At 50.0% G+C, this 24,973-nt stretch overlaps 1 protein-coding gene across 1 annotated transcript in view; it reads left to right on the top strand.

The window, feature by feature from the left end:
• The window catches only part of Myo15a (myosin XVA), a 55,952-nt gene extending 31,990 nt beyond the window's left edge, over nt 1–23,962 (top strand). Inside the window, exons 42-65 of the mRNA XM_034507337.2 lie at nt 443–564; nt 832–891; nt 1,379–1,454; nt 1,770–1,885; nt 1,971–2,089; nt 2,762–2,903; nt 3,473–3,584; nt 3,671–3,745; nt 4,106–4,284; nt 4,528–4,643; nt 4,820–4,892; nt 5,158–5,230; nt 5,444–5,517; nt 5,704–5,786; nt 9,205–9,335; nt 11,067–11,161; nt 11,408–11,485; nt 12,067–12,163; nt 14,485–14,645; nt 15,391–15,524; nt 17,168–17,301; nt 17,596–17,729; nt 19,323–19,463; nt 22,558–23,962. Coding sequence (XP_034363228.1) covers nt 443–564; nt 832–891; nt 1,379–1,454; nt 1,770–1,885; nt 1,971–2,089; nt 2,762–2,903; nt 3,473–3,584; nt 3,671–3,745; nt 4,106–4,284; nt 4,528–4,643; nt 4,820–4,892; nt 5,158–5,230; nt 5,444–5,517; nt 5,704–5,786; nt 9,205–9,335; nt 11,067–11,161; nt 11,408–11,485; nt 12,067–12,163; nt 14,485–14,645; nt 15,391–15,524; nt 17,168–17,301; nt 17,596–17,729; nt 19,323–19,463; nt 22,558–22,659 — 2,627 coding nt within the window. The 3' untranslated portion in view covers nt 22,660–23,962. The remainder of the gene's footprint in view (nt 1–442; nt 565–831; nt 892–1,378; nt 1,455–1,769; nt 1,886–1,970; nt 2,090–2,761; nt 2,904–3,472; nt 3,585–3,670; nt 3,746–4,105; nt 4,285–4,527; nt 4,644–4,819; nt 4,893–5,157; nt 5,231–5,443; nt 5,518–5,703; nt 5,787–9,204; nt 9,336–11,066; nt 11,162–11,407; nt 11,486–12,066; nt 12,164–14,484; nt 14,646–15,390; nt 15,525–17,167; nt 17,302–17,595; nt 17,730–19,322; nt 19,464–22,557) is intronic.
• The last annotated feature ends 1,011 nt before the right edge of the window (nt 23,963–24,973 follow it).

The raw sequence follows: 24,973 nt of genomic DNA, 5'->3' as shown, positions 1-24,973 counted from the left end.
AATCAGGCAGTGACCCTAAAATATGAGTCAGCTCGCATCGCATCTCTGACAAAAGCTCCTATAATGAAACCTAACTCTTCACTGTGATCTTGACTGACCATCCTGTATGATCTATTTGCCCAGTCCCATGGCCATCCCTCTCCCCTCCTTCCTCTTGCTTGGCACATTCAGTTCCTGTAACTAACGCACCAAACTTGCTCCCACCTCAAGACTTTTGCATGGCTGTGTCCTCCAAGAGGAGTCTTTGGGCACCTGGCTCCTTCTTTCCCATCAATCAGGTGTCAGCTCAAATATCATTTCAAAGAGGTTTGTCCAGCCCACACGATTACCCTGCTGTACTTCCACGACACCTCCTATCACCACCATCAGCCCCTCGTGGTACTGCCTTTCCTGCTGGGTCCCAAGAAACCCCCCGTATACGCTCTGCCCCTGCCCTCTACAGTGCAGCCTTCAAGGTCGCTGGAGCCTCCAGAGGATCCTGTGCAGACACAACTGCACCGCCTAGTCAACCCCAACTTCTATGGCTATCAGGACGCCCCCTGGCGGATCTTCCTGCGCAAAGAGGTGCCAGTAGCAGGCCAGAGGATGCGCTAAATAAATATGGGCGGAGCTAAATAAATATGGGTGGGGCTAAATAAATATGGGCAGGGCTAAATAAATATGGGTAGAGCTAAATATGTGCAGAGCTATCTAGGGAGCCACGGCAGGGGAACCATGAAGAATGGGAGTGGGGCTGGAGCTAGGGTAGGAATCAGCCAGGGACTGCATCTGGGGGTGTGGCCCAATCAAAAGGAGAGGCAACCCATGGATAACTAAGGCCTACCCACACAGGTATTTTACCCTAAGGACAGCTACAGTCACCCTGTGCAGCTAGACCTCCTGTTCCGGCAGGTGAGTCCTTCTTCCCTCCCACCAGCAGGGTCTATGGGTTTGAGAGCTGCTTTACTGATCCCCTCCCCCACTCCCATAAACAAGGTTAGCAAGGCCACACGTCCATTTAATAAGTCACAATTTAAAACATGTGCATGCCTGTAACCCCAGCACCCAGAAGGTAGAGGAAGAAGCATCAGGAGTTTTGATATAAAGCCCTGTATCAACAAAACAATACAAAACAAAACAATACAAAACAGCTACTCTGCGTTCAGTAGAGCCCAGAGGTCAAATCCCAGCCTCACTGGACACATGTAGAAACCAAGGTCTGGGAAAGGCAAAAAGGGTTAGGAAGGTGACCATGTGAAGGCTCAGATAAAGACAACCAAGTTTACAGATAATCCCAGTGCTGCAGAGCAGGAATGCAATCCCACGAACCCAGATACTGACCTCAGTGTCTAGCAGGGACACTCATCAGCCAGCTGCTGGGACACACTTCTTCCTGCAGATCCTGCATGACACACTCTCTGAGGCTTGCCTGCGCATATCTGAGGATGAGCGGCTGCAGATGAAGGCCCTGTTTGGTACCTTGGGGAAGGGAAGGGAGGCTGATGGGCAGTCAACTAGACTGGGGGCCAGCCCTAGCCTGGAAGAAAGCTAAGGACACACCCAGGCCTCCTGCCTTCCACATGTGCCTGTCCTTATTCAGCCTCTCCAGGCTGCATGCTTGGAAGCCGGCAACATGTAGCATACAGTATGGCCCTTGTATCTATCTGTGGCTTCTACTGGCCAGATAGTTTGTTGTTGGCACCAGCTTCTTACCCCTCCCCGACTCCAACTCCTTGAATGTGAGCTGGCAAAGAGGGAAAAGGGTTTTGAGCAGAACTGGTCTTCCTTAGCCCAGAACCAGCTGGACACACAACGACCTCTGGTAACAGAAAATGTGAAGCGGGCTGCGATCAGCATGGCCCGAGACAGCTGGGAGATCTACTTCTCCCGCCTCTTCCCAGCAATGGTAGGAGTCCTTCATCACCCTTTCCTGCCTACCCAGAGCAGCCGGGGATAACGATGGAAGGCCTCACCAGGCTCACACTTCCTAGGGCAGTGTTGGCACTGGTGTGCAGATCCTAGCTGTATCCCACACTGGCATCAAGCTCCTGAGGATGGTCAAAGGCAGCAGGGAGGCCAGCAGACGGCTTCGGGTCCTGTGTGCATACAGGTGATTGGCAGGCAGGTGGGAGGGGGCTGTCTGGATACAGGCACAGATCAGTGTCCACAGCTCACTGTGCTCCTCTGAGCTGCTATTAAGCACCTGTGATGCACTGGCTTTGCCAAACCCGTTACTTAAGTCCATGTTAGAGATTTGGAAAGTGAGGCACACAGACAGAAGTTGGTGGTCTCTGGTCACATAGGCAGGAAGTGGTCAAGCTGGGAGCCACTACTCTGCTTCTGAAGCCACTTGGCAGCCCAGCCTGCAGAGCTCACTGTACAGGGGGATAACTGCTGAGATCAACCAAGTCCCCAGGCATCTGGGGGAGGAGATGTCCCTAGCCCTGAGACCCTGCTGAGTGCTCAGACTCCCTAGTGGAGTCCCTTTGTCCCTTTCAAGGAGGCCAGGAAAGAGCTTTAATCACTGGTCAGGCAAAAGCTCCTTGCTCTGGAGGATAAAATGGAGAAAACTGGGCCAACAGATGAGACAAAGATATTGTGTGGGCATAGTCTGGTTTTGGGGTTGGACTGTGGGGCTGGAATATGGTACAAGGGTTTTAAGAGATACGTAGAACCCACAGATGGATCAGAGCGGGGGAAACAGGAACAGAAAATGCCTGGGGGTGTCGAGCATCTTCTTAGCCATAAGGTCCTGGCCTCCTGCCACCTTCTCTCCCTCCAGCTTCACAGACATCCTGTTTGTAACCATGCCATCTCAGAACATGCTAGAGTTCAACCTGACCAACGAGAAGGTTATCCTCTTCTCGGCTCGGGCTCGGCAGGTCAAGACCCTAGTAGACACCTTCATTCTGGAACTGAAGAAGGTTGGGATTCCTCACAAGTGTTGCCTGCCACTGCAGTAGACAGACCACAGCCAGTCTGCCCAGAGAGTGAATATAGTATGACATGTGCACACCACAGAACATATCCACAGACCTCTACGTCAATGCACTGTCATTGCCAAGTTTTTGCTTTCCCAGCATCTTCATGCCTGCCCTCAGCAGTGGGGAACTCGTCTCCTCTAAGCCCCCAAGCAATTGTCTCCTCAGAACTGCATTACTTGCTTTCTGAACATCCTTCTCTGTTCACCCCTTCACCTAGGCAGGACATGACCCAGGCCCAGCACCCAGCCCAGGGGGAGACAGCAGAAGGCTTAGGGAGGGATCAGTGGCTTAGGCACAAGAGCCTGCTCAGGAACCTTAGGCCTGTGGAGCTCCATCTGTGTAATGCCTTACCCTCTGCTCATCTAGAGGACACCCATCACTTCTCCCTGCCCACCTAGGGAATGTCCCTTCTCTGGTGGCTTGGGAGAATGGAGGGAGCTGTAGAAAGGCTGGAAGCCCCTGGGATGAAGGCAGTCAGTACACAGCACTCTATTCCTGCTGTTTCCCAGGATTCTGACTATGTGGTGGCAGTGAGGAACTTCCTGTCTGAAGACCCTGAGCTGCTGTCCTTCCACAAGGGTGACATCATCCACCTGCAGAACCTGGAACCACCTAGAGTGGGTCAGTTCCATGGCTGGGTGGAAGGGCGCAAGGGAGGCTGCGAGAAGGGCTTCCCTGGTATATGCTGATGCAAGCTCCTGCCACAGGCTACAGCGCGGGTTGTGTAGTTCGCAAGAAACTGGTGTACCTGGAGGAGCTGCGGCGGAGAGGCCCTGACTTTGGTGAGTACTTGTTGATACTCCAAACCTGGAGCGCCACACTGCAAACACACGATAAGAGTTTATTGGTACCCCCTTGGTCTCCTATGGTGACCTGACAGTGCGAGCCAACAGCTCTTCAACTCAACCTCTGCCTACACAAGTGCTGAGGTGTGTCTCCAAGCCTGTAGCCTGTTCTTGGCATTCATTCCCAGTACCACAAAAAACCAACAACAACAACAAAAAAACAAACAAACAAACAAACAAAACCCAACCAAACAACAACAACAAACAACAGTACTAGGAATGGACCAAGGGGGCGCCTTAAAGGACCCGCTCTGTCCCAAGATAAGACCTTCCTGTTTTTCCTCTATACGTCCCTAGGCTGGCGGTTCGGGGCGGTCCACGGGCGCGTAGGTCGCTTTCCTTCAGAGCTCGTGCAGCCCGCCGCTGCACCAGACTTCTTGCAGCTCCCAGCCGAGCCGGGGCGGGGCCGTGCTGCCGCGGTGGCCGCCGCCGTGGCCTCTGCAGCAGCCGCACGGGAGGTGGGGCGCCGGAGAGAGGTGAGGAGCAAGGCGGACACTCCAGGGGCGGGGCCAGCCGGGGATGCAGCCAATTCCATGCAAGGGACTGGCCTAGAGGGCGGGGCCTGACTTAGAAGCAGAGTCTTTGCAAGTGGTGAGTTAGGCTCCAAGAGTCCAGTTACTTGGCCGGCGGGGGTGGGGGGGGGTTGGGGGGGGTCAGCTTTCACCGGACGGTCGAGGTGGGGGTGGCGATGGACCTTGGCAACTGCACCTATCCCACAGGGTCCCCCAGTCAGGGCGCGTTCAGCTGACAGCGGAGAGGACTCCGAGGCGCTCCCACCAAGCACAATGCTCGAATTTGCCCAGAAGTACTTCCGAGACCCTCGGAGGCGTCCCCGGTGGGTAGTGATCCATCTTCCTCTTCCCCTTCTCTGTCTTGAACTCCGTCAGGCTCTAGGGTGTTGGCCACCAGCTCCGCTTCTGGGTGTCTTCCTGTTGGGAGACTGACTGGAAGGGGCAGAGGTGTGACCAAAGGCGGGATGCAAGACTGTGTAGCGGCGCCCATTTGTTGCAGGGATGGCCTCAAGCTGAAGTCTAAGGAGGATCGGGAGTCCAAAACTCTGGAGGACATGCTTTGCTTCACTAAGGTGCATGTTCTGTGCCTCAGTTTCCTCGTCTGTAAAGTGGTGTTGCAGAAACCTTTCTATCCTCTAGAGCACATACTTTGTCCCCATTGAAAGCCTCTGGCTGTCAGCATCTGGAGCCAAGGTTCCTTGCAGCACAGTCAGTGACTGTCCCTATTTTGTGATGTAGGCTTTCCAGGCGGCTGTAATTCAGCCTGAAAGCGTGGTGCAGACGCTCTTCTGTTTTGTCCCCGCTCCGTTATGACACAGCCCTTTGGTCTCCTCACAGGTCCCCATCCAGGAATCTCTCATTGAACTCAGTGACAGCAATCTCAACAAGATGGCGGTTGACATGTTTGTAGGTGTGTGGGATGCAAATACTGTGTTACCTGTGTTTGTTACCTCTCTTCTCTGGTTCTCAGAGTTGTCTCTTCCCCAAATCAGGGCCCTTTGAAGAGAACGGAAGCCTCTAGCTGTCTCAGCAGCAGGCTCCCAGAGAAGGATGGACTTTGGGGGGCCCTTGGGATGGGCAGCTTGGGCATGCTGGGCCTGAGCAGAATGGGTCTTTCCTACAGCTGTGATGAGATTCATGGGAGATGCCCCGCTGAAGAGCCAGAGTGAACTGGATGTACTCTGCACCCTCCTGAAGGTCAGTCCTGAGGCATTACCTCATGCTTCCTTCTTGCTCTGTGCCTTGGTCTCCCCAATTGTCAGTTTCAGTGCAGTGGGAAACCTTTTATGTTGCCCAGAGAGGAATGAGCATATCCTGCTGGTGCAGGGAGGGCTGAGACCTTCCAGACCTGGCTCAGCAGGTGATTGGTGAGCCTTTTTTCAGCTTTGTGGCGATCATGAGGTCATGAGAGACGAATGCTACTGCCAGATTGTGAAGCAGATCACAGACAACACCAGCTCTAAGCAGTGAGTCGACTAAGCCTCCCAGACCACTGTGCCCACACTCCCCCATCTCAGAACTTCTCCCGCCTCAGCTTCTCTCCACTCCCCTTCTTCCCTGCTTTGTGTTTTGGGAGTTCCTTGGTCTAGAGCATTCCATTTCTCCTCTTTCTTCCTCTATGAAAAAGGCAACCCCGTTTCATTGCCAGAAATCTTCATTTTCAATCCCTAGGTGTGTGGGATGCAGTAACCTGTTCTTAGTTCCATGCAACAGAAATCCAGCTCAGGGTGGTTTGAGTCAAAGCGAAAACTTATTAGTTCAGGCACCTGAAAGTCTGTCAGGGTGTGCTTTCAGGCACAGCGGAGTCCAGGTACCACTAGAAAGCAAGCTTTCAGGGACGGGGAGATGGCTGAGAGGTTAAGAGTACTTGCTGCTCTCCCAGAGGAACAAAGTTCAGTTCCCAGCGCCCATGCCAGGCAAGTCACAAATGCCTGTGACTCTAGCTCCAGGGGATCCAACTCTATCTTCTGGCCTCTACAGGTACCTGCTGCCCTCATGTGCACACACTCACACACAGGCAGGTGCATGCACACACACACACACACACACACACACCACATCATCACCATCACCTTCATCACCATAATCATCATCAACAACATCAACAGTGACTCTTCAGAAGGGTGGCAGGCTTCCTCCATCCTCAGCTTCTAGGTTGGTAACATTCCCATGCAGTCTCTCACAGTTAGTTAGCAAAGTGACAGCTTTGAGGAACATTTCTTCAGCTCAGGGATCATAAGAAATGCAATACTGACTCAGTTTGCTACAGACATTCTCAAATCCAAGAAGATGGACTCGGAGGAGCAGTGTCTGGCCCCCATGTGGTGCTCTTACTAAGATGCCTCTTTTCTGTTTTCACCATTACAACACAGTTGGCCCGCTGAGGGCGGGTGGCCGAGCATAACAACTCCTGTAACACTTTTCCAAGTCCTGGCCAGAAGAACACATATGTTTGTCAGTCATTCAAACGAGTTGCCCCTGGATAGGAGAGGAACAGACAGCCCCATACAGCTCCCAGGATATCCAGGGCTTTCCCAGTCTTCCACTACAGTTGCTGTTTACTGATATTTGGTAAAGCAGAGAAATGAGTGTTTGAACTTCGTTTTGGACTTTCAAGAAAGTTTCTCCCTTCCAAGTCCAACTTGGAATAAAGAACACATCACAGGGGCTGGAGAGATGGCTCTGCGGTTGTGGACACCAGCTAGCTGCTCTTCTACAGGTCCTGAGTTCTATTCCCAGCAACCATGTGGTGGCTCACAACCGGCTGTAATGGGATCTGGTGCCCTCTTCTGGCATGCAGATGTAATTGCAGATAGTATACTCATAAAATCTAAACAAAACAAAAAGAAAAAAAAACAACCCAAAAAAACACATTGTACTTAGTGGTTGGGTGCTAGTGGTGAGGATACATGTGTGGAGGTTGAGGAAAATGGATGAGAGGTTCCCCCTTCTACCATGTGGATCTCCAGGTTTGAACTCAGGTCACCCAGCTTGGTGGTAAGTGCCTTTACCCTATGGGCTGTCTCTCCAGTCTCTGAAGGGCAACTTCTGACAAAAGAACCTGAGAAAAACCTGGGTGTGGTGGCATGCCTGTAATCCCAGAACTCGGGAGGCAGAAGTTGGAGGAACAGAAGTTCAAGGTCATCCTTGGGTATATACTGAGTTCAAGGCCAACCTGGGTTACGTGAGGCCCTGTCTCAAAACAAAGTGGGAGTGGGGGCTGGTGTGATGGCTCAGCTGGTAAAGGTGTCTCCAAGCCTGGCAACCTGAGTTCAGTCCCTGGAACCTGTGTGATAGAAGAGAGAACTGACCCCTGAAGTTGTTCTCCGACCTCCGTGTGTGTACAAATGCATGTGCACACTTATGTAAGTAAATATAAAGAAAATGTAAATGAAAACAAAAGAGCGCGTACAGTATTTCTGAGATGCTGAAACACTGAGGGCAGACAACGGGCTGCAGTTATGCCTGGCCTCATTTTATACTCCTTCACTGATTAAAAGTCCCCATAAAGGATTTGATTGGCACAAACTCCTTGACATTTGTCATTCGCCATGTCCCTGAATGAGGGATCAGATAGGAAGAACTGGGACAGATCTCATTCTCACAGTGAGGGACAGTTGATGTCAAAGCACCAGAGAGTTAAAATAAAGTCACACTGGGCATAGTGGCACTTGCTGTAAGCCCTTCAGAAGCTGAAGTAGAAGAAGTTTGATGTCAGCCTGGCCAGCCTGGCCTTTATAGTCCCCCCCCCTCGTGTGTATGTGTGTGTGTGTGTGTGTACACACTCACCTGTGCATGCAAACATGGAGACCAGAAGTTGACTTTGGGTAATTTCCTCTATTGTTCTTTCTTTCTTCCCCCAATCCTTCCTCCTTTCTTCCTTCCTTTTTTCCTCTTTTCCTTCCTTCCTTCCTTCCTTCCTTCCTTCCTTCCTTCCTTCCTTCCTCTCTTCCTTCCTTCCTTCCTACCTTCCCCCAAATAGTGGCCAGGGTTAGGATTCCTGGAGCAGGGATTACCCTGGGAGGTGAGTGCACAGAAGGGATTTCATTTCCTCATGGTCGGGAGTGAAGGTCCAGAAGTGAAGTTCGTGGCAGAGGTGGGCAAGGACTCAGAATACTGGGATAAGGCTGGGAACTGGGGGGTGCAGGCACATGCTGCCATGCCCAGCTTTACCTCAGAGCTGAGGATCCAAACTCAGGTTCTCTTGCTTGCAGAGCAAGCCCTTTACCCACCTTGTCATCTTCCCAGCCTGAAAAATGGTCCTTGTGGGGCGAGCAAGATGGCTGTGAGTGAAGAGCTTGCTTTGCAGGCCTGACAACTCTCGTTCAATCCCCAGAAGCCATGTAAAATGGGAAGAGAGAACCAACTTCACAGATTTCTCCTGTGACCCTCACATACTCCCCATGGCATACCAGCACCTACACATGCAAATCACACACAAACAAACTTTAAAAAGAAAGAAAAAAAGATTTTTAAAAGAAATTATTTACCTTTGTTTTATGTGCATTGGTGTTTTGCCTGCATGTATGTCTATGTGAGGGTGTCAGATCTTGGAGTTACCAGCAGTTTTGAGCTGCTATGTGGGTGCTGGGATTTTAACCCAGGTCCTCCAGAAAAACAGTCAGTGCCCTTACTGCTGAGCCATCTCTCAAGCCCCTGAAAAAAAATTCTTATATACATTGAATAATATTTTTCAATATTTTCAATGTTTTTCAAAAATGAAGGAAGCTCCCAACTCCTCGGCTGGCACCATGCTCGTACATTTTTGAACCAACCACAATGGCTCAGGATACAATGATTAGAGTTGGCTGAGCTCTGATTGACCAGTCTTAGATCCTGTGTCCACCTCTCTGCCACCTGTGATGTGACCCCTGTGTGTTACAGGGACAGCTGTCAGCGAGGCTGGAGGCTGCTGTACATCATGGCTGCCTACTACAGTTGCTCGGAGGTCTTCTATCCACACCTCATTCGCTTCCTCCAACATGTGAGCTGGACTCCAGGTCTGCCCTTCCAAGGTGAGGGGCTGCGAGTGGGGACTCTCACACAGGGACAGGGCATGCAGCCATGGGCTGAGAAAACCAGAAAGCCTGGTGGTTGGCTGGTGCCCAGGCAGTAACTGATACACTTGACTCTACAAACATTCATGGAGATCCCAAGGGGATTGGCTCCTCTGACCTCATGTGGGTGTGGCCAGGGAAGGCTTCCTGGAGCAGGAATTGCCCTGGGCAGTGTTTGCACAGAAAGAATTTCCTGATGGACTTTGTAGGAGTCAAGGCCCAGAAGTGGAAATGCATGACATGAAGGAGAAATGAAGGAGGTGGAGCAAAAACCCAGAACCCCAAAGCAGGGCACTGCTTATACTGGTGCAGGGTCTTCAGTGGCCTGCAGTTGGTGGCAAAGTCCCAGCTTTACCTTTGCAGTATGGACAGCATTATTTCCATAGCAACTCTAAGAAAGAGCCTAGACATAGTGGTTCACACCTGTAATCCCAGCACTCGGGACACTGAGGCAGGAGAATGAGGAGTTCCAGGCCAGCACGGGATACATAGTGTCATTTCTCTTGCGACCATAACACACCATGACTAAAAGCAACTACATGGAGAGAAGGGTCTGTTTCGTCTTATAGCGTACAGTCCACCAGGAAGGGAAGTCAGAGCAGGAGCTTGAGGTAGGAACTTGGAGGCAGAAGCTGAAGCAGTGCCTTGGAGAAGCAGTGCTTACTGGTTTACACTTACGCTCACTCTCAGCTACCTTTTTTTTTTTTTTCCTTTTCTTTTCTTTTCAAGACAAGGTTTCTCTGTGTAGCCCTGGCTGTCCTGGAACTCACTCTGTAGACCAGGCCGGCCTTGAGCTCACAGAGATCCACCTGCCTCTGCCTCCCAAGTGCTGGGATTAAAGGAGCCACAACACCCAGCTTTCATCTATCTTTCTTTTACCTTCCAAGGCCACTTGCCCAGGGATACAACCAACTCCAATGGGGCAGGCCTTCCCACACCAACCATTGCTCTAGAAAATACCGCGTAGACATGTCAACAGGCCAGTCTGGCAGGGCACTTCCTTCAGTGAGGTTTCCCACTCCTGGTGTTTCTAGTTTGTGTCAAGTTGACAAAAAAATAATGATTACATGTACTAAAACCCTAGTTCCAAATAATAATAATAAGGGCCAGGGCCCTCTAACCAGTTATAGAGATGGCAGCCATAGAGAACATAGGGGAGTCCCTCCCCCTGAATCTTCCTCTGATTATTGACTATCAGGGATAACTAGGGAAGGGCTCCCAGGTGGGAGATGACTACAGTCTGTACCCTGGAATTCCTGACTCCACCCCTGGAGAGGGAGAGTGTACGGCTTGCTTAGCTTAGGCGCATGGAGCATTGATGGTGGGGCATCTCTGTCTTGTGCTGTTCAGTGAGACAGGGCACTCGGTCTGCAGTCCCAGTTGACAGGGACTGGGCACCATCATGCCATCCATTGAGCCATTCGACATAGTCAACAGCTAAGGAGCATAGGCATCTCTAGGTCCACGCAAAGCCAAGGGCAAATCAGATTATAACCCCAAGAGATATAGGTTTGGATCCTGCTGGAGGGCCTAATCTTGGTGAATGACTGCCCCTTACTGAGTTCACTTTTCTCAGTTAGCAAAAAGGGGATGAGACCTATTCCTCGTAGGGAGCACATGGCTGAGGTGAGAGGAACCTTTTCCTCCACGGCCAACTTTGAGCAAGGTCTCAGCTCTCTGCCTCTGCAGGGATCGCCAAGGCCTGTGAACAGAACCTGCAGAAGACCTTGCGTTTTGGAGGCCGTCTGGAGTTCCCCAGCAATATGGAGCTTCGAGCTATGTTGGTGAGCCTATGGCAGGGCTGGGGACCAGTGGAGGGAGGGACGGGGAGAGGGTGTCAAGATGAGTGGGAGACATGAGCTCTGCCCAGAACCCCTGGCTTGATGCATGTGCACTGCATGGTGTGTTAAGATAGTTCCTGTCAATCATCCCGAATGAAGGTTCCTGCATCAACATGCCTCCGGATTAGGGGACTCCCATGAGGGCAAGAGGGTCCAGGTCTTCATCTTTCTCCTGCTTACCTACCCCAGGCAGGCCGCAGTTCCAAGAGGCAGCTCTTTCTTCTTCCAGGAGGCCTTGAACGCCATCTGAAAATCAAAACGTGCACAGTAAGTAAGGGTGTCTCAGCAAGCTTTTGCTAAAGGTAGGGATACCAGGCTCTGGGTTGGGTCAGGTGAGCATCAGCGATCCAGCGGCTCCTGCACAGCCCCGTGAGACACGACTTACAGTTAGTTGCTTCTCTACTACAGTGGGTTCAGCGTCTGCAGATTCAACCAGCTGTCACATTGTAACAGTACAGATTCTTTTCTTGCCTTTCTCTAAACAATATTGTATGACATATGTTCACACAGTATCTTACTGTGTTTGCCATTATCAGTTAAGAGTTGATTGAAAATCTAGGAAGGATATGTATGGGTCACATGCAAATAACTATACAATTTTAAGTAATCAGCTTGCTCATCTTGGAAATTTGGTGTCTTTGGACAATAGGTCCCTTATAGATGCTGAGTGTGGAACAGCAAACGGAGATTCCAGAGGCTAAGTATCACATAGTCTAGAGTCACACAATGAATATGAAAAGACAAATCAGGAGCCAGTTCCAAGAGCTATATTCTGTAGGCTGAGACACAGAGTCCTATGCATCTTGGTTAGTGGCTAAGGCCCAGCTTTACCTCTCTGGCCTTCCCAGGTGGCCCTGGATGTCATAGAGGGACTCTGTACCGAGATGGCACTGACACGCCCTGAAACCTTCGATGAATATGTCATTTTTGTTGTCACCAACCGAGGTGAGTAGCCAGGAGGACCGAACATTCTAGACTCCTTCATGACTCAGCATCACCTTTGGCCACGGGAGCCTCTCTACCCTGCCCTGATGGCCAGGCCAAAGGTCACTTTCTCTGAAGCGTGCACCCTCCATGAGAGAGGACCTCTGCAGTAATGAGCTCTCTCCCCAAGCCTTTCATTTCTCCCACTTATGTTCTGGACAAGACTGTCGCCCCTTCCAGACTGGGGTTTGTGGAGGACAAACCTCTGAATCCTGCTCTGGCCTCTCAGGCCCCTCAGGACCTCCTCAGAAGCTGTTCTCTAGATAATTACATTTTGGGAACGTTTCATCCATACAATCAGACACCTGAAATCCCACATAGGAATATTTACTCCAGCCCTCAAAGCCCGCACAGGATCATGTGACCCCCTCCTCAGGTCTCAGTGGGCCCTTCTCCTAAAGGCCCCTAAGTACACAGGGAACTTCTCACACACCCCCAAACCCCTCCAATTTGCAGCATGCCCACTCTAGGCTAGTCTAGCCTTCCACCAGCTGGTAGTCACAGCCATCTCCAGTCATCCTTCGAGTGCCTCAGCACTCCCTACCCCAGGTCCAGCCAGGACAGAGACGGATGGTCATGGCAGGTAGCAGAATGGCCAGAACAGTAGACATGTATTGAGCACATAGTAGGCATGATTCAAAGTATGGTATGAAGCCTGTGGTTGATCTGTTTGTTTTTGTTTGGGGCTACGCTGAGAATCAAACCTAGGGTCTGGCAGATCCTAGGCAAGCCTTCTATGACTGAGAAAAATCCTATAAAGTCTTTTAACTCTCAGAACAACTCTATACAGTAGACTCTTTGCTATTTACAGTTGGGGAAATTAAGGCCCAGAGAAGCTGTATTAGTTTTCTGGTGATTGCTATAGCACACCAGAAGCTAAGTGACTTATCATAACAGAGATGGATGTATCTCACAGTTCTGAGAATCAGACACTAGAATAGAAACATGGCCAAGACTGCTTTCTTCTGGAAGCTTAGGGGAAGTTCTGTATTCATCCTTTCACAGCTTCTCCTCACTACCCACACTGCTTGGCTTGGGGCTCCTTCTCTGTCTCTGAAGCCAAGAGTGTGGTCTTCAGATGTCTTTCTCCTGCCCCAACCTCAACTCTGCACTCACATCTCACTTGAGCCTCTTGCCTCTATTTTAGCATTTTTAGTGTCTCCATTTGGCCTGAAATCTGAGACTCTTAATCACATCTGAAAGATCCTTTTGCCATAAGGTGACATAGTCACAAGTTCCAGGCCTTAGGATATTGCTATCTCTAGAGACTGTCCTCAGACACCACCGTGACTTGCTCAAGATTGCACGATGGAGGTCAGAACTCAGGCAATCTGGCCTCAGGATTCTGAACTCTCATCATCATGCCAAGTAACCCTCCACAGTACAGTTCCACTAAAGAGGCAGGACAGTGTTAGAGTTTTATTGCTATGAAGAGACACCATGACCAAGACAACTCTTATAAAAGAAAGGATTTAATCGGGGCTGGCTTACAATTTCAGAGGCTTAGTCCATTATCATCATGGTGGAAAGCTTCACAGCATCCAGGCAGACAGACATGGTGCTGGAGAAGGAGCTGAGAGTTCTACATTTTGATCCTCAGGCAACAGAAGGGGACTGTGTTCCACACTGGGCAGAGCTTGAGAATAGGAGACCTTAAATCCTGCCCCCACGGTGACACACTTCCTCCAACAAGGCCACACCTACTCCAACAAGGAAGGCCACACTTCCTAATAGTGTCACTCCCCATGGGCCAAGCATTCAAACACGAGTCTATGGGAGCCATTCCTATTCAAACCACCACAGAGGGGTAGCAGGACATCAGTTCAAGGGAGAAGCATGTGTACCTCTCTCAGTTTGGAGCTCATGCCTTCAACTCTGCCCACTACAGTTGTCCAGCAAGCAGGCTCTCCTGAAGGAGGTCTGCAGAAAAGCTCCCGGCTAAGGCCTACTGTGCTTCTCTGTGACCTCAGCCTCCTCTGGAAAGGAGCTGGGATTTCTCAGTGCAGAATCCAAGGCCCTTTCTAGACCCTGGTAGGCATTCCAGAACATGAAATTGCCCCTTCCCTGGGAGGAGTGGAATGTCACTTGTTCCCTTGAATTGGAGCTGATCCTCCTGTGGTTGCCAGCACCTCACTAGTGTGTGAGCACCCTGTTCTGTAAGAAGTTTGTTCCCCTTAGTAAGGAAGCTGCATCTTTGCTGGTGACACTCCACTTGGCTGTCAGGTTGGTACTGCTTACACCACGGTTTTCCTTCTCCCAGTGATGCCTCTTTCTCCCTGTAGGCCAGCACGTGTGTCCACTAAGTTGCCGGGCCTACATACTGGATGTAGCCTCAGAAATGGAGCAGGTGGACGGTGGCTACACACTCTGGTTCCGGCGAGTGCTCTGGGATCAGCCACTGAAGTTTGAGAATGAGCTGTATGTGACCATGCACTACAATCAGGTCAGAGATGCCACTTCGCTGTTGTTCTGAACCCTGTAAAATGGTGATGGCCTGTCAGGTAGCACACCACACATACCACACCCAGATTTTTGTGGAACTTGTATCAAAGTTTTAGCAATTCTACTTACAAAACGCAACCACATTGTTGCATGTGGTAGTACGTGCCTTTAATCCTAGTACTCAGGAGGCAGAAGCAGGCAGATCTCTGTGAGATAGAGGACAGCCTGGTCTATACAGCAAACTCCAGGCCAGCTAGGGCTATATAGAGAGACCTTTTCTCAAACACACAGCAACTTCGTTCTGGGGCCGCACAGTGTTGAGACCTAACTCTTCATGCCCTGGTAGTGTGCTACTCAAGGACCAGCAGAAGCTTGGTAGAAACTGGTTCTACCCCAGATCTACAGGACCAGAGACTCTAGATGAAACTCAGAAGTCTGGTTTGATACACTCTCTGCCTTGGGTGGCAATTTCGAGAAACATGCATCTAATGTTTACTATACTGTCTGTGTTTTGTTTTACACTCTTCCCATGTTACTATGGAAACTCCCTCATAGTTTTCATCCCTCAGAGCTCTGCTCCCAGATGCATCTATCCTCATTCCACACAAACCAGAAAACCAATGAACCATAAACTCCTAAAAGTGGGAAGGACTGGAGTCAGTGCAATGGCTTGACTCAGAGCCCCTGACCGTAGATGCCTGAGTGCGTTGCTGTCCAGCAGTTCCTCATGCAGCTGCTTCCTGCAGGTTCTGCCTGACTACCTGAAGGGTCTCTTTAGCAGTGTGCCAGCCAGCCAGCCCACTGAGCAACAACTCCAGCAGGTGTCCAAGCTGGCTTCTCTGCAGCACCGCGCCAAGGACCACTTCTACCTGCCCAGTGTGTGAGCACCTGTCTACCTGTCTCAACTGGGAGGGAGGGCAGGCCACCCATCCCCTCTTATCCCACAACTGTGGATCCTAGGCCTCAGTTTCCCCCTCTGTACCAATTAGACTGGAAGAGGCTTTCCTGGCCTGGAAGCTCTTTTCTTTTCCTGCAATGCATTGTTACCGCTCAGAACACGTGTAATGATCAGTGAAAACTTTGAAGACACACACATTTTGGAGGCCAGACAATATACACAGCCTTGAGGATTTAGCCACATAAACATTCACTGAGCCAGGTGTGGTGGCTCATGCCTATAATCCCAGCAGTGGAGATGCTAAAACAGGAGGGTAACTTGATCTCAGGAACTCAAGGTTAGACTGGGTAGCCCAGTGGGAAACCTATCTCAGAACACAAATCAAAATGGAGCTTGCTGTTCTGTGCTAATACATGTAGAGTGTGGCGAGAGCCAACCATGGTGCAGGAGTGAGAAGCCCATCACTGTCTGACATTTGTGAGTCTTTTCCTGGGTGACTCGCCTCAGGTCAGCTTGTCATCATTTCACTGTGTAGACCAGCCCGTTCCTCGAAGGCTTCACAGTTCACATGTGAGAGGATGAGAGTGGGAGAAGTATAATCCAGAGGCTAGGAGATGGCTCACTCCATAAGGTGCTGCCACACCAGCATGAGGGCCTTAGCTGGCACCCCACCAGTGGCCTGCAGAAAGTGCCAGACATGGTAGCATGTGCCTAGAATCCCAGGACTCAGAAGGACAGATAGAAGGCTCCCTGGGGCTTGCTGGCCAGAGACTCTAACTACTCAGCTCCTCCAGTGAGAGACTTTGCTTGAAAAAATAGTTGAAGCTAGACATCATTCCCAGCTACATACTGGGCCAGCATCCCAGCATTCAAGAGAGAGAGGCAAGCAGCTCTCTATGAGTTTGAGGCTAGCCTGATCTACATAGTAAGTTTCAAGACACCCAACGTCACATAGTGATATCCTGTCTCAAGACAACCAAAGCGGCACATATCAATAATGAAAAATAATAATAACAGTTCAGGAAGACCCTCAACATTTACCTCTTACCCAAGTAGTGCAGGGGAACTCTGGGAGGGGAAGGGGCTGCCTCAACTTCTCCTATCCCTTTTCCCAACTGCAGCCCAGGGCAGGTGGGCTGGTCTGGGCCTGCCGTTGTTATTTCCTACATGCCCATGAGCCATAACGTCTGTCCTGAGAGATTCTGCATATGGCAAAGGGGAGGGTGAGAGCAGGAACCATGATGATGATGATGATGATGATGATGATGGCCCTGGGGTCTCGGCCGGTTTCCTGGGTTGCAGATCTGGATGACTTCCTGCACCTTTGTGCTTTTCACCCCTTTGCCTTGAGCTCCCTGCGTGGGTGTTAAGACACCCAGTGGATTCCCATCTTACCCTGCTTACACTACCTCTCAGCGGCACTGCATGACCTTGGGCCTCTTGGTGAGCTCTCAAAGCCTCAGCTCCCTCAGCTGTGAGTAGGGACCCTGTATTTCCTTTCCTTGCTCCCTTACATTTAATAATCCAGACAAGCACGCAGCAATGTCTTTTTGGTGTCATGCCTACTTTGCAGAGGGGATGGACAGGTGACGGGTTCTCAGGAGCCCTCTACCCTCTGCACACAGGCGTGAAGTCCAAGAATACATCCCAGCCCAGCTCTACCACACCACAGCCGGTGACACCTGGCTCAACCTGGTTAGCCAACACCGGCAGCAGACCCAGGCGCTCAGTCCCCACCAGGCCCGTGCTCAGTTCCTGGGTGAGAGCTGCCTGGGAGGAGGGCTGGAGACATGGGAGGGGCAGCTGAGCTGAGGGTGGCTGGAGGGAGGTTGGAGATACTATTTTCTTTGTACAAAAGCAGTGCTTGGTGGCAGCCAAGCTAAAGGTGAAGGAACAAGAAGGTGAGGTAACAGGAAGAGGCCAGGAGGGAGGAAGGGAAGTCAGAGCAGACTGAAGCAGAGAGCAGCTTTTGCAGGTAGCCTGGCAGCTCAAGGCAGCGGCTGTCCTGTTGTCCTGGCTCAGGTGTCCTGATCACAGGCTTTCCACACTGCAGGCCTCCTCAGTGCCTTCCCCTTGTTTGGCTCCTCCTTCTTCTTCATCCAGAGCTGCAGCAATGTCTTGGTGCCAGCGCCCTGTATCCTCGCTGTCAACCATAATGGCCTCAACTTCCTCAGCACCAAGACACATGTGAGTGGCCTCTGCCAGGCCCTGCCCACCTGTCCCCTTCTGTCCGTTGACATTCCACCTACTCTTGGGGACAAAGATGCCTGCTACACATTTACCCCCTGCATGGTCTGCAGCCAATCCCTTCCCCTTCAGAGACTTCCTTTGGAAAGTGGAAATAATACAGTTCTGGCCATGTGAAAGGAGACATGTAGGAAAATACACCGAGAGCATGTGGTTAGTATGTCAGGCTGCCGCAGCTTCATACCACAGCCTGGGAGCCCTGTGCTTCATGCTTCATACCACAGCCTGGGAGCCCTGTACAACACTAGGTGAAATTTCCAAGATTTCTGAAGCTTTCAAGCTTTGGTTTCTCCCTGGCTAGAGATGGTAACTTCATGTGTCCCCATGTGGCTTCTCTGTATGGGAACATCCCTGGTGTCCGTGTGTCCAACTTTTCTCTTCTTATAAGGACACTAGTCATGCTGGAATTGAGCCTAACCTAGTGGCCTCATTTTAGCTGACTTACCTCTCTTGGCAGGGCTGTATAAATTTGTGGCTCAGACTGTCCCTCTATGATTTTACCTGACTCAGTTTTCCAACAATAGGATTACAGACATATACCACCATGCCTACTTTTTATCTCTCTATCTTATGATAAGAAGGATCGAATCCAGAGCCCCCAATACCAGGCAAGCATTCTATCCCTGACCCCTTAACCCCTTTTTACACTTCCTGCTTCCAAATATAGCCAGGTTCCTGGGAGCTAGGGCTTCCTATAGCCATCAAGGAGATGGACTTGCCATACTTTTCTTAGTTCCCGCTCTTAAAGCCAAACCTGGTTCCTTTAGTCCTGGCACTCAGGAGGCAGAGGCAGGCAGAACTATTCGAGTTCAAGGTCAGCCTGGTCTACAAACCAAGTGTCAGGAGAAGAGCCAGGGGCTACACAGAGAAACCCTGTCTTGAAAAACAAAATAAAGTAACAATAACAGCAAACAAAAAAATCAAATAAAAACAAAACAAACACCAGAAAAACTTGTGTTGTGAGTTTGGGAACAAGAGGTTTGCTTAGAGGTAAGTCTAGGGGACATTGTAAGAAGTAGAGTGGAGAAAGGTCGGGTGTGCAGTGGCTGGAGACCCTGGAAGACAATACAGAACAGGCCTCTTTGTCCCCAAGACATGCAGGCATCTTTGTCCCCAAGAACAGAGGTGTGCTTTTTCTTCTGGGATAAGGAGCTGCCATGATCCTCAGTCAACATCCCCATTGGTCAGTATCTGGGAGCAGTACTAACTGTCCATCACTCCACCTTCCTCTGCGTGGGGGCCAGAAATAAAACTCTTTGGTAAGGGATATGGGTGTTTCCAGAAGCAGCTCTGATATGAAGGTCCAAGCCCCCACTACTCTCTGCATCTTAAGCATGAAACATCAGTGTTTGTTGAATCAGCTTCCCCGGTGAGGAAGCTGAGATCCAGCGTGGTCCCAAAGCTGATGAGTGTCTGAGGAACTGGCTTAGAGCTGGGCCTTCTGTCTTTTGACCTTACCCGCAGGAGAAGATTTGGCATGGTAGAGACACCCTCACCCTCACACCTGTTTGGCTCCTCTGTCCTCATCCCCAGGAGCTGATTGTGAAGGTTCCTCTAAAGGAGATCCAGTCCACATGGACTCAGCAGCCCACAGCCAATTCCAGCTACCCGTATGTGGAGATCTCCCTGGGGGATGTGGCAGCCCAGAGGACCATGCAACTCCAGCTGGAGCAGGTAAGTCCAATCCTGCCAGCCAGACTCTGTCAGGAAACTCTGGCTTTCTCATTCTACATACTGGGCTCTTCTCCAGCCTGGGCTATGCCTAGAAAGCAAGCTGCCCAGTGCAGGGAACAGAGCTGTGAGCCATTGTGGAGACCTCCCCAGGAAGCAATTTAGCATTGCATTGTGGAGGAAGAATACAGGTTGTTTGCAGAATAGTGATGTGTTTGGTAGGGGACTAGGAAGATTCACCAGGGAAAGAGAAGTCTCAAATTTGAATGTTAAAACCCTGGAAGCCAGGTGATGGTGGCACATGTCTTTAATCCCAGCACTTGGTAAGCAGAAGCAGGCAGATCTCTGTGAATTGGAGGCCAGCCTGGTCTATAGAGTAAGTTCTAGGATATCCACTGCTACATGGAGCAAACCAAATAAATAAATGAATAAACCAAGATAAATAAATAAACCAACAATTAAAACTCTGGGAGATGAGCTATAACAGTTGTTAGAATACTTGCCTGACATATATGAGGTTGTAAGTCTGATCCCAAGCACTGCACAAAACTGGTCATGGTAGTACATGGTACATACCTGTAATCCCAGAAACCTCAAAAGGTAGAGTCAGGAGGATCTGAGTTCAAAGTCATCCTCAGCTATAAAGACCATCCTGGGCTAGAGACCTTGACTAGAGAAGAAAGAAAAAAAATGAAGGAGGAGGGGGAAGAGGAAAGGGGAAGAGGAAGGAAAAGAGGGAAGGGGAGGAGGAGGAGGAAGAAGAAGAGAAGGAGGAAGAAGAGGAAGAGGAGGAAGAAGAATAAGAGGAGGAGGAAATAATACAAACAGTTGGGAGCCTTCTGAAGTCACTAGGGAACATAGGAGGCTGGTGAGTGGGCAGGTTTGGCACAGGAGGTTTAAGGAAGTTGACCTGGGCTGAGACATGGCAGCTGGATTGTAAGTGATATGCAAGGTGTGCTGAGGGCCACAGAGGCAGAGTCGGCAAGTCATTAGGAGGAGAGCCAGGAAGGCTTTTACAAAGAGGGGCTTTTATGATGAAGCTCAAATAGAGGGAGGGAGGGAGCCCTGTGAGGAATTAGGTGGGTGAGTGAATGGATGGGAAGATGGGTGGATGAAAATCTTTCTGGCTTCTCCAGTTCCTTGCAGTCCCCTCCTTGGAAGAAGCTACTGCCTCTGTCCTGTGTGTGGAAGGATATGGTCTTTTACTCATTCCTTCATTCAACAAACCATTGAGCATCTCTCATAGCATGCTTTGACAAATGTGACTGAGTCCCCTGCTGCACTGGCTCTCACCACAATCTCAGACCTGTAAAAAAAAAAACCAAACCTCCCTACGTAACCGTGATACACACTGGAAAGGGTGCGCAGGAGACTTGATGTGTATCAGAGGCAATCGGGGATGGCTCCCAGGAGGAGGTGGTTTCCAAATACAGAAGCATTGCAGACTCTGACAGGCTGTGCAAGGGAATTATGGCACATCCCTGTTTGTCTTTGAGCCTGTTTCCATATCTGCTAAGACAGGCATAAACAAAGCCTGTGAATAGGCAAAAGATAGACTTTAAGGGGGCTGTGTTGGTCAGCCTTCCATTACAGTGACAAACGCTTGATGTAACTTGAGGGAGAAACGGTGGACCGTGAGCCGGGATTTTACAGTTTTCCATCCACGGTCAGCCGACTCCATTGCTTTGTAAACGGCCCGTGGTAAAGCAAAAAACATCATGGCAGAAGGCCATGGCAGAGAAAGGCTGCTGGGCTTCATTCATAGTGACAGGAGAGCAGAGCAGGTGGAGGGAGCCACACAGGAAAAAGCCAAAAATGAGATGTCCTTCAAAAGCATGTTCCCAGTGGCCTACTTCCTCCAACCAGGCCTTGCTTCCTAGTTCCCAATAATGAATGGCATGAAATGAATCTGATGAGTTCATCCATTGATGTTTGAGTTCCCACCGTCTGACCTCCTTTCAGTGATGAGACCCTACCAGCTGAGACTAAGCCTCTAACCAGTGAGGTGTTGGGGAAGACACTTCCTGTTGACATTATAACAAGAGGAATCCCATAGCTGGGATGGCTGCAGGTGTCACCTTTCACTTCAGTAAAGAATTGTTCAGAATGTGGCTCCCAAGTTTCAAACCCTAACTCTGTAAAGTGTAAGGTCACCCAGGGATAGGAGAATGCTCTTAGGGTTACTCATAAAAACTTTTAGGACAGGCCTGGCACTGAATATGACCAGGAAGTACTCCTATTATTGTTGAGTCAGGCACAAACACTCAGGAAGTGCCCCAGGACTCAGTCTTGGCCTTCGTCTGAGAACCACATACAGATGAAGTTCTACAGATCCAGTCGGGGAGCGGGGACTGTAGCCACCCCTTCAAAATGGCAGGTACTGTGGGTAACTGATGACAATACATAATTAGAATCTTACCATTTGTTAATTAGACTAATTTGGGAGGACCTGTGCTGGGATGGAGTCTAACGCCTCACACATTATTGGCAAGCATCACACAGTGAGCCACAATCCCTACATGACGGACTTTTTTTTTTTTTTAATTAATCTATTTTATGTGTATACGTCTTACTGGTCAAAGGCTTTGCCTGTGTGAATGCCTGTGAACCATGTGAGTACCTAGTGCCATTGAAGGTCAGAAGACAGCATTGGATCCCCTGGAACTAAAGCCACAGACAGGTGTGAGCTGCCATGTGGGTGCCGGGAATCAAACCCAGGTCCTCTGGAAAAGCAGTAAGCCTTCCTAACTGCTGAACTATTTTTCAAGGCCCAGACTGTTTTTTTTTAAATCTAAAGGATTTACATCTAATAAAATCTTGGGCTTGGCAGTGGTGGTGGTGTTTTCCTTTAATCCCAGCACTTGGGAGGCAGAAGCAGGTGGATCTCTCTAAATTTAGGGTAAGCCTGGTCTACAAAGCAAGGTTCAGTACAGTTGGGGCTATTACATAGAGAAGCCCTGTCTCTAAAAAAAAAACAGAGAGGAAGAGAGAGACAGAGACAGAACTGTGGGTTGGAGAGAGAGAGAGAGAGAGAGAGAGAGAGAGAGAGAGAGAGAGAGAGAGAATGAGAGACTGTTTTGTGTCTCCCACTCTGCAGGGTCTGGAGCTGTGTCGCGTGGTGGCTGTGCACGTAGAGTCCATGCTCAGTGCCCGGGAGGAGCGGCTCACACTGCCCCCCAGTGAGATCACCCTCCTCTGACCTCCTCTGACCTTTTTGCTGCTTCCTGCCGGAAGATTTGCTCCATGGCCTGAGGGTAGCTGCTCTGCCTCTCTGGACCAGTGACTCTAGACAAGGACCAGAACATTGGAGGAGACCAGAAGGGGACAGGAGGAAAAACTCAAGAACCCAAGAGGACCTATCTGGAGCTGGGATGGAGTCATGGATGCAGCCAAGGGTTACTTAGCACAAGTGATTTTTAAAAGCTGGACCACTGGGCCTCCAGAAGGCAGAGCCTGCCTTGACAGGGAAGCCCCATACCAGTAGTCTAGATGTTTGGGGGCCTGCCTCTGGTTTCTTGGGGCTTGGTACTCAGATCTGCTCCAGCTTCACACTCCAGCCTTCCACATGTCCTTACCAGGTGCCCTTGGCCTGGACCTATGACTCTTAGTCATTTTTTACAGATAAGAAGTATTTCTGGTCTGTCCTCCAATACAGCTGCTCAGGGTCTGGAAAGCAAGCCTGAGGGAGGAGGCAGAGCTGCAGATGTGCCAGACTCACGCTATGCCAGCACTTCCAGCAGACACATCTGTCTTTACCAACCCCCCCTAAGGACCCTTGACCCCCACTCCTCAATCTTTGGGTAACCCAATCCCAGCTTCTGTCGTCACAGGATGGACCACCCAAGGCTCAGGAGTGGGACAGTAGAGAAAGAAGTCTCAGGGATGGGGGCTAGGGAGGCTGAGAAAGCTCCCCAGAGATTGGTACATAAGGGTTGGCTTTTGAAGAATGAGTGAGTTTGCTAAGAATAGATGGAAATAGAGGGTTAGGATAGACATTCTAGAGGAGGCCACAGTTTCCTGCTGGATTTGCAGATGGAGGATCTAGCCTAAAAAGATAACAAATGCATAATAGGTCCTTGAAAAATACTTGCCATACAAATGAGAGGAAAAAAGAAAAACATTAGGTCTGATGTATTGGGGCCTGCTTCTGGTATACACCTGTAATCTCCCCACTCAAGGAACTGAGTCAGAATTACTTCAAATTCAAAACCTACCCAGGCTACATAGCAAGACCCTGCCTGGGGGGGGGGGTGAGGGGGCGCTGGGGAGATGACTCAACAGTTAAGAACATTGGCTGGGGGAAAAAAAAAAAGAACATTGGCTGCTCTTCCAGGGGACCTGGGTTCAATTCCTAGCACCCACATGGCAGCTCACAACCATTTGCAACTCCAGTTCCATGAGATACATTGTTCATGAATACCAGGCATACATGTGATGTAGAGGCAAAATACCCATATTCATAAAAAATAAAATAGAATAAAAACAAAATGAATGAATGTGAATGGTAAGTGCTGGCGCTGGTGCCGTGGGGCTGGTAGAAGATACTGGGGCTTGGGAACTGGGACTAGACTGCCAAGGGCAGCCATGGCATCAGAGGAAGGGCCTGAGACTCATTCAGCTGGCAGTACCTTGCAAGGCCCTGGGAACTACTATATTGGATAACTATGGATCAGGATGACGCTCATGAGTAGGACCAGCCAAATGATAAGAACAGGTCCCAGCTCATGGGATCTAAGATGATGTTACTAGCAGTAGGTGATCCTGGTATTAGAAAGGCTGTTGAGGGTGGCTTAGGCCCAGCTTCTTAAGAAGTCACAGGAATTCATCCCAAGGACCAGGTAAAACTTTCCAGTAGTAGGAGATCTGCTGCCCTTACAAGCAGGGGACAAAAGGCAGGGAGACCTGAAAGAAGGCTGCCTCTTACCCAGAGCCTATAAAACTCCAGCATGACCTCAGGGGATAGTGAATTGATAACTTGAGGGAGATTTTGGAGGTCTAAGTAGCAGGACTCTACTGCTGGGTGAGTCAGGATGTTGCAGATGGTCAAGGAAGAATTGTGATGTACTTACCTCACGCTCTCACTTCATGCTACTGCCTGAGGCGAGACATAGTCACATGGCTGTGACTCTGGAGCTCATTTGGGGTTCCTTAGCCCTGATGCCTCCTGTATTAATTAATTCTGTTGTTACTGTGGGGAAAAAAAAAACCTGGAAAAGCAACTTAAGGAAGGTTCTTTTACCCATAGTTCCAGGGTACAGTCAGTCGTGGCAGCAGCATGGCAGCTGAGGCTCCAGAAGCATGGGCCCGTTTTATTCACAATTTGGAAACAGAGGAAGATGAATGCTAGTCATGAAAAGCTTGGCCAGTGAACTATGAGGTGCTTGGCAATTAGAATGTCCACAGATTTGCTCAAATATGCTGTTTATTCACACAGACATTCCTTACAATATCATGCTATTATAATTATGGTGATCTCACGGGGGCATGGTGGTACATGTCTTTAATCTTAGCAC

This window comes from Arvicanthis niloticus, chromosome 6 (genome assembly GCF_011762505.2).
Source record: "Arvicanthis niloticus isolate mArvNil1 chromosome 6, mArvNil1.pat.X, whole genome shotgun sequence".
NCBI lineage: Eukaryota > Metazoa > Chordata > Mammalia > Rodentia > Muridae > Arvicanthis > Arvicanthis niloticus.
This window is presented reverse-complemented; position numbering and strand designations above follow the sequence as displayed.